The sequence below is a fragment of the Anneissia japonica genome, unplaced genomic scaffold (assembly GCF_011630105.1).
Source record: "Anneissia japonica isolate Jap-2015-1 unplaced genomic scaffold, ASM1163010v1 scaffold199_len4679917_cov187, whole genome shotgun sequence".
In the NCBI taxonomy this organism is placed as follows: domain Eukaryota; kingdom Metazoa; phylum Echinodermata; class Crinoidea; order Comatulida; family Comatulidae; genus Anneissia; species Anneissia japonica.
In genome coordinates, this window is record NW_022686322.1 from 3,076,869 (window position 1) to 3,086,363 (window position 9,495).

General features: G+C 32.7%; 1 protein-coding gene across 1 annotated transcript in view; it reads left to right on the plus strand.

The window, feature by feature from the left end:
* LOC117114546 (low-density lipoprotein receptor-related protein 2-like) overlaps positions 1 to 9,480 on the plus strand; it is a 17,869-nt gene extending 8,389 nt beyond the window's left edge. Inside the window, exons 9-21 of the mRNA XM_033258224.1 lie at positions 305 to 424; positions 2,068 to 2,202; positions 2,687 to 2,806; positions 3,043 to 3,343; positions 3,825 to 3,928; positions 4,491 to 4,654; positions 4,982 to 5,101; positions 5,387 to 5,492; positions 5,891 to 5,963; positions 6,133 to 6,190; positions 7,613 to 7,683; positions 7,902 to 7,977; positions 8,408 to 9,480. Of these exons, the coding sequence (XP_033114115.1) occupies positions 305 to 424; positions 2,068 to 2,202; positions 2,687 to 2,806; positions 3,043 to 3,343; positions 3,825 to 3,928; positions 4,491 to 4,654; positions 4,982 to 5,101; positions 5,387 to 5,492; positions 5,891 to 5,963; positions 6,133 to 6,190; positions 7,613 to 7,683; positions 7,902 to 7,977; positions 8,408 to 8,656 (1,697 nt within the window). The 3' untranslated portion in view covers positions 8,657 to 9,480. The remainder of the gene's footprint in view (positions 1 to 304; positions 425 to 2,067; positions 2,203 to 2,686; positions 2,807 to 3,042; positions 3,344 to 3,824; positions 3,929 to 4,490; positions 4,655 to 4,981; positions 5,102 to 5,386; positions 5,493 to 5,890; positions 5,964 to 6,132; positions 6,191 to 7,612; positions 7,684 to 7,901; positions 7,978 to 8,407) is intronic.
* Positions 9,481 to 9,495: the final 15 nt, after the last annotated feature.

Sequence of the window (9,495 nt, forward strand, 5' to 3'; positions counted from 1 at the left end):
GATCCACACACTCAAACATCACAAAAATGGCTTGTAAACCGAATAGGCATTCTATAGAACAAATGTTCACTATCGAAAGTTTCACTGAATAATCTCATATTAGAAAGTATAATACATACTCCAGTATTCATAACTTGGAGTATGTATTATACTTTCTAATATTTACTACCACAATTGTAATTCTTATGGAACAGCTAGTGACTTACCAGTTGTCTGTCCATCATATAAATGTCTGGATATTATGGTAACTCATTCTTAAGAGACAACATCTAAGTTTTTCTGCTATCTTAAAACATTTTTTCAGCTATTTGTCATCATAAATGTAGCAGCAGTCAAGAATGTGTTGCCGAGTTCTTAGTATGTAACAACTTTCCAGACTGCGATGATGGGTCTGACGAGTTTCACTGCGGTGATCCTTCTCAAAGTGAGTTTTAGAATGATTATTTAGTTTACAATTTTTTTACTCATAGGCCTACCAATTCCAAATAAATCAAAATACAATTTTTTTTTTCGATTTTTTTAAATTTTATATATTTATTCTTTGCCCTGGGTAACCCGATCAGTTCAAAAGCATTATTAACCTCCAGGGCCCAGCAAAACCCATCTTTATTCCGAATTTAGAATTAGAGGGTAATGCTGCGTTCATTAGAACTTGTGAAAACTGATTTCAGAACTTGTAACATGCGAGTACACAAGAAGAGCGCATTCATTTGACGAACTCTAAATGGCTGCTGTCACTTTTGCAATGTGTTCGAAAATAAAACGTACAAAAAAACTTTTTTTTAAATCTGAAATAATATTACTTAAAACAATTTCAATAAATATGTTGGGTTGCAAATAAAACATACAAACAAACTATTTTTTATCTAAAATAATATTACAAATTGCAATAAATAACTATGCTCGTTGTGCATAGTTTGTGTTACATCCGCCATTTTCCACACTACTTGTGCAAATCGAGGAAGAGAATTCTACTCTAGTTCACAACTTGTGTTTACAAGTTCACTAACGAGATGAACGCGTTTCACAAGTTGTGAACTGGGAAACACCGACTTTACAAGTTCTAATGAATGCAGCATTATTCCAGAAGAGCCGAGCGAGCAGATTCCAACATTTTCGCTAAATCCTATCCCTTTGATACTTTTGCTAAGGTCCCACCAAGCGATGGGGTAAACGCGTATACGTGTGTACCACTGCCATCTCTACTATAATAGCTGGATTGCTCATTGGCTGGTTTTAGTGAGGCCACCGACGCCAAGAGTTGGAGGGCCTGAGTGATGTACCTGTTTACACAAGTTTCTTTTGGCATTTGTTTAAATTATTGTTAAAAATAACAATTCTTGCAAAACTTTTCAATAATAAAAATGTATTTAACGTAATGATTATTATCATCTCTCTACTTGATGTGACTTTTTATGCAGTTTAAGGAAGCGCAAGCAAAGTTGTTTGCGTTGTTAGGGATCGATGTCACTATAACAACGCGACTTCACTCTCGCTTTTGAAAACTGCATAAACTGTCGCGTCTAGTGGTTAGATGGTTTAAAAAACAAAAAAATCCTACATTAAATTTGAATTTATTATTGAAATGTATTGCAAGAATCGTTATTTTTAACTGTAATTTAAACAAATGCCAAAAGAAACTTGTCTAAAGTGGTCACTCAGGCCCTCCAACATGGCGTCGGATGCCTCACCTTTTTTCTGTACCAGAATTGGCCGATGAGCTATCCAGCTATTATAGTAGAGATCAGTGACGTGTACACATTTTTCGTGTAACAAACACGTATTCCTGTTCTGATTGGCCAGGACGGTGGCCTCCAGATATTGAGTAAAATCAGGCATTTGCCTAAGGCAAATGAAAAAAAAAAGACTTCTATAATTTTTTGATATTTTAAAATATTCACTACTAACTTTTGTCTCTAATTCGATGTACTATTCGGGGTTTTTTTCAAGATAGTTAAATCGTATATGGATTGTTTATAATTCGATTGTTTGTTTCATTTTGGATAATCTTGTAACTGCAGGTCAAATAATAGAAATGTCCTGTCTACTGGTTATTCTTTTATATAGTGTGTAATCCGGGTGAAATTCGATGCAACTCTGAAGACACTACATGCGTCAAACTGGCTTATGTCTGCTCATGCTCAGTAAATTCCGAGGCGTACAAGTTATTTTGTCCACAAGCCGGCATTAATAATACTCTATGTGAGTCTATTGTTTGCTACATTTAAATTTTAATTGAATATTTCGTATATTAGTAGAGTTGCTCAAGTCCCTCTTCTTCAGTTGCACTGCGCCACCATTAAGCAAAGTGAGAAAGCTTAAATTAATCATGGAAGTAAATATTGTCTATACTTAAACCGAAAAGGAAGAAAAATGTCAAATAATTTTGAACGCTGCTTACATTCTCGACTGGTAGTCAATTTATCGTTTTGTGTCTTATTTGATCCTTTTAATGTATTATCCAGCTCTATAACTGATTTTTTTTTAGTAACAAATAATTAGTATTTCAACAAATCATTTACAGTACATGTGAGTTAGAGCGAAACTATGCCTAAGTTATTTATACCTTAAATAAAAACTATGTGTAGTTCAGTTTAATTTATTCATCCAGTATTTAATGTTTAGACGTGTTTAACAAATTACAAATCTAGGTGGCAAAAATACTAGTTCGTATTGTGTCTCTTAGATTCGTGTCCAGTTGATTACTTCTTGTGCGAATCTGGCGGATGTATACATAAATATGGGGTTTGTAACACAGCGTATGATTGCTATGACCAAAGTGATGAAGTAGATTGTTATGGTGTAGGTATGTATTTTTATATCATTTTCTCCATAAGGTAAAAAATAATTGACAATTTGTCACATTCAGGAAGTGTCCACAGAATTGTCTAAAAGGAGAGGTTCTACTCAGTAGGCCCCTATTAGATTAGGTATTATTAGCATTTGTAGAATATATTATTAGTGTTAGTAAGACCACTTTGACATTATTATCCTTAGTATTAATTTATCTTTTTCCTTGATCATGTGTTCAATGATGATCAGGTGGAGACATTGTCGATCCTTTTCATACTGGATGGAGTGATCCCTATTCAAATGTTACAACGGATCAAAGCATCTATCAAAGTTTTATTGACACCTTCTACAAGGACCTACAATTTGATCGAGTAAAAGGCTTTTCTCCTGCGGATTGGCATGGTTTCTTAGCTTTCAGTTCGGCTGCAGATTATAGCGACGCTGAAGGCGTACTTAAGCTAACCAATGAAGAGATTTCGGTGCTTGGTCATCAGGCCGAAGATTTCATTCTAGAGTGTACTTACGATCAAGTTGAATGCAGTAGAGATGTGTACGTTTTTATGTATTTTGTTTATACTGCTATTTCTTTTAATAAGATAAATCAATCTGCTATTAATATTTTAAATATTTCTTTGAAATTTTTAATTCATTTAGTAAATCTTAGGCTCAAATTCTCTTTGTTTTTTTTTTTCTTCTTTTTGTGTGATTTTTTTTTTCTTTTTTATCCTTTTGTTCTTTTATTCTCAGTTTTTGCTCCGTTTAAATGACATTGGAAAAATACTTTTCCGGGTTTGTTTAAAATGTGTATTACTCAGAATATAAATAATAGTTTTGGCATAGTAATTGACTTTTCGAAGTGTCAGTCAAGCTTTACAACTGCCCAATCAGAGCAAGGTCATAAATATGCGCGTGTGTCGTACACACAATGTTGTCCCACAAACGCACGTTCTTGCGTATGTTTTTACACTGTCGTTTTTTATGACCTTCGCAACAATATTCAACTCGGTTTTTTATATGCACATTATTTTTAGATTCTATAAAACCCAAAATGACAAGTATGGCAATTGCTTCACATTCAATGATCCAAGAAAATTGAATAGTACTTACCATTCAACAAGAACGGGCGCTAGTAACGGTAAGACTCAAATAGTTTCCACCGACCAATCGAAACGTGTTATTCAATAGGTGGGGGATAGAAATACGCACATTTCCCACAAACACATACGTTTACTATACAAGTACGCAGGGGTGGTGCCAGCAGGGGCCGGGGAGCCAGGGCCCCCGTCGGGGAGGGTTCCCCCCCCCCCCGGCACAATTCGTCGGGGAGAAAAAAAATATATGGATTTTCTACATATTAGTATTTCTAAAATCGATTAAATAAGCCTTTGAAACCCCAAAATTGTCAAAATTTTCACGGGACCCCGGACCACTTTAGAGACCTTTTAATCGAAGCTTGACCACGCCCACTTTGCTTTCGTCGGGAAAATCTGACCCCTCGTTGGGCAAATCCTGGCGGCACCCCTGCAAGTACGTAAATTATGTTACGCTACAATTTTGTGATGGCACATTGGCAGCAATAGGGGAGGACTTAGCGGATTTTGTTTTTATAAATTGCAGTCGGTCGAGGGATGTTTCTCTTGTACCAACCCTCATCGTTATACTGATGTTTTACCGACATAACACTTTTTCTAAAACAGGTTTGAAACTGACGCTAAACATTGAACAATCGGAATACATCAGTCTATTTGGGAAAGACGCTGGAGTGCGGGTAGCAATTAGCCCGTCATATAAACCAGAATACCCAGATGAGGACGGTATAACGGTACAGCCGGGTGTAATTACGTCAATCGGCTTACGTTATGTGAGTTACAATTCGTCTCGTATATGACAAATGAAATTTTCATATATACACATACCTATATATTTGGCATATATAATATAAAATGTATATGTAATATTTATAAATTAACATTGAAATAACGAAAGATAGAACAATAGTGAACTTATTGTAATTACTTTTTAAGTGGCATCCCTATCACAAACTAAAGATGCGCTTCATAAGCCAAGTTTTGTTGTAAGGCTACGGGAGCGGAGCAGTCATTATTCGTGGCCGACTTAACACAGGATCTGGGGATTGGACAGCTTCACTAAAAATCTTCATTCCTTTTATGTTTACTATTCCCTTTAGAATTTTATATCAAGATTGTGGACAAAAGGCGGAAACTGTACTACAGGAATTGATGAGATTGCTCAATACTTAGCCAACGACGACCCTTTCTTTGCCGGTTTCGACACGTATGATGAGAGGGTAAATATATAATATTGCGTCTCTGATATAAGTATTGTGTAGTTTGTATAATTATTTCACATTAAAAAGAGCTACCTACCAAATTTTCAAAGTGAACTTTTTTTGTACTTCAGTCGCATTTTTAACCAATAACAGTGTTTTATAAAAGATGTTTTAAACACTAACCAATACTTCGGTGTGTATTCATTGTAATCATGATAACGCATGAAATGTACGGTAGTTAATACTGCAACATTGTTTGTTATAGCTTCAACTATAAATAGACTTACATTTATTATTTTATAGACATGCCAGAAAAGATGCATTAATCAGTACATTACGAGTTTATGTGATTGCACAGATACGTCAGTTGTTGATGGAACACCCTGCAATTTACTTCTCAAAGATCAAGGTAATCTCCTAAATCGAATTCTAATAAGTAATATAGACAACATACTAATGATAATAATAATAATAATAATAATAGTAGTAGTAGTAATAATAATAATAATAATAGTGTGTATATGTATAGTTATATATATATATATATTATATATAAGTCAATGAGCAGTTATATTACTATATATATAGCATTAAATAAATGCATTAGTCATTGTATTATAAGTATAGCAAAACATAATATTATGATATAAAATAAACTTCAATATATATTTATACTAATAGATTCCGTTCTGTCCGTTACTCACTTTAAAATATAAACATCATTATAAAAATTGCGGTTTGCCAAATCTATAGCAGAGAACTGACACTAGACGATTACTTTTTTTTAAATTGTTTTTCTCCACTCAGATGTTTGCAGACAGTTAATGTACCACTTGTATCAGCAAGATGCTTTAAATTGTAATTGCCTACAGGCGTGCGAGTAAGTTTATTCTACATTTAATGGTGGAATCATATGGCATAGTCAGGTAGGGCTTTATAGGCCTAGAAGTAGCAGCAGTTGCAGCAGCAGTAGGAGTGCATTCAGAAAAATATATAAAATGAAAATAAATCCGTATTTAAAATTCATCCTCTTGCGTCTTTTTTCACAGCGAGGTTTACTATTCGACAACAATATCACAATCAGTCTGGCCTTCAAATGTTTACCTGGTAAGAATACCGAATTTATTATGGTTTTTAGTATTATTTAGGAGAAAGAGTATAAAAGAAATGAATAGAGCACTATGAAGTTAAGGAAAAGCAATGTAGTGTAAATAAGGAAAGGAAAATCGAAAGAAAGAAAAAGAAGCTATAAAAAAATGCAATGTAATGAAAGATACAGAAGGAGAACGAAAAAAGGGAATTAGGAGAAGAAGGAACTTAAATAAAAATATAAGAAGGAAAACGAAAGGTTGAAATAAGGAGAAAGACAAGCAACTGAAGAAACAGAAAGGAAAGAAAGGAAAATAAAATAATAAAAAGAGACTACATAGAAAGGAAACGAATGGGCTGAAAAAATATAGAACAATAAGAAGAAAGGAAAAGGTTTAGAAAGAAAGGAATTGGAATAAAATTGCCAGAAAGAAAACGAAAGATTTAAAATAAATAAGAAAGAAAAGAACTAACGAAAAGAAAGAACAACAATTTGAAAACTACATTGAAAGAAAAACGAAAGGCTGAAAAGGTGTAGAACAAAAAGGAGGAAAAGCAAAGATATAGAAATGAAAGGCAAAATCAGTAGAGAATGTATAGAATAAAGAAAAGAGAGATAATGGAGAAAAGGTAAAAATTATGAATAAAAAATTAGAATTACTGATTTTGTTGGTAAGTTAATTTCTAATTTCAATTAATCATACTAATATAAATATATAATACTTTTTGGCTTGGTAATTTGTAAAATTAAGCCTCAATGTTTTGCTTTTCTAAGAAATCAATATATAAAATAAACGAATAATTTTTCTTTCCGTCAAGAGGCACTGCGCCTCGGAATAGCACGGTATATGCTATTATCATCATCTTATTATCATTATCATCATTAAATATTATTATTTTTATCTTTATTATTAATATATTATTACTGTTATTATTGTTACTATTTACTAACATATTACTATTATTATATACTAAAAATGCATGAATCTTTCACAAATGTATTATTATTATTAATAAATATTACTTATTAGGAAGCATTGTAATAGGATGTTATGTGTATAAAGTGTGTGGGGTGTGTGTGTGTGTGTGTATGTTACACTGAGTGCGTAAATACGTTATCACTATCGTTATGGCCACTTATTTATTCATTTTTATTTAATAACATATTTAACCAGGATACAATCGTTTATGAAAATATTTGATATCGCTGTCTATTACTAATGATAATTACAGTACTGCTAACAATACCAGTTTTATTATAATCGTATAATTACCTTAAACCACAGTAATTGTCATACATTGTCAAGATTTACCGTATTTTATTGCCATTGTCATTATTGTAATGGTCTAATATTATTAGACCATATTAAATAGTAGAATGTATTGCATTTAATTATTTGTTTTACTAATTTGGATAATCTAGTTTTCACATTGTTATAGGAATCACTGAAGAGGATCATCCACACGGAAAATTCAAAAACAAAAGTCTTACAATCTAAGGAGGATATAAGGTATGCCTATTGTAACTTCGCATGATAGTCAAAGTTCTTCGATAACAATATTGCATATTATGATTTGGCATTTCGTGTATGACGTCATAGATAAGTACAATATTCAACAGTCAGCGAGTAAATATAATAGTATTTTAGAGAAGTGTTCTCTTTTATCGGTCCTAGTAATATACTTTTTAAATATGTATGGCCATACATGACATGTCTATCTCCTGCAGGGAAAATCTGGTTAGACTTGAAATTTACTACGAGGAGTTGAATTACGAAAGTACTGTAGAATCATCAGCATATGGGGTATGAATTTTCATATTATACTGTATGTTGTATGTTAATAATAGTGAATAACATGGCGTTGATGATGTCATGATGATGATGATGATGATGATGATGATGATGATGATGAAATGACGGCGGAGATGGTGGTGACGGCGGCGGCGACGAAGACAGTGATGATAAATATGAAGACGGTGATGATGATGATGATGATGATGGTGGTGGTGTTGGTGATAATGGTAATAATAAATATTAATAACAATAAATTAGATTTGTATAGCATTCATATCCATTTTAAAATATACTCAAGGTGCTTGAGAGAATAAGCAGCGGAAAAAGAACAATTCGGAAAACTAAGCCAGTAAATATCCTAAAAATTAACCAGAGGCAGATGAAGCAGCGTTAAGGCTGTATTATTATCAACATTAATGATATTACAATTTCGTTTTAGGCTCCCGATCTTTTTAGTGATTTAGGAGGAACTGCAGGACTTTATCTAGGGTTGTCTGTTATCAGCATTTTGGAGTTTTTTGAACTGGCATACGTTATTATACAATACATGTGCCGCAGATTAAAGAGGAGCATCAGACAAAGGCTGGATGCTGCAAAGACATTGGAGCATGAAAAGATGGAAAGTCAGCGGTACTGTGGGCGGCCGCGGGTGCCACCAAATAACTATTATAACTTTAGATTCCGGTAAATATTAATGATTAGACAACAGTGTACTTCATAAATGGCGAATTATTTTTACAGTACAGTAGAGATCAATTCACAAATAAAAAAATGCAATATATTGAAAAAGTTCATTATATTATGCGATCTTTTCAAATCAAGTTATAATGTAAACAATATACTGTAGAATTAATTAGTACTATATAATATTTTTGTACTAGCCAGGATTCCGTGGTGGTCTTATTTGACAAATCTAAGTAATAGTAATGGTGACTAAAGATGACAATATTTTCCTTCGGCAATACTTAATATTTAACGGCAATAATAGTTTAAATAATAGTAATTACTGATAATTGCAGGCCTACTGCTTGACATTAATTAATCATTCATATTCGCATACTAGCCATATGCTGATAATCAATAGTCAACGATCATTAGGCCTAAATAGTTACTGTATGGTAGTAACATTAATACTTAGGTAAGTACTCACAATATGAACCATAATGAAGGGTGCGATAGATGAAGTCAAATACATTTATGATACTGCCCTCTCGCTTCATATAATAAGTAATTAGTACAGTGACTCTACTATTTTCAAATTAGATTGCAAAATATTAATACGTTCGTTCGATTATTTTGCATACATAATCGAATATGAAAAATAAAACGTAAAGTAAATAATGCTAAGCGATTGTTGGAGTAATAGTAAATACGGTATATTACAGATAAATGCCACAAAACAGCGTACGATATTTACTTTTATTAAATATAATATGAATTTTAACTATTATACAACATAAAGCAAAATGATTATATACCAAAAGTTCTGTATTATTAGCGACACCATATTTACAGCTTCTCTTAAAA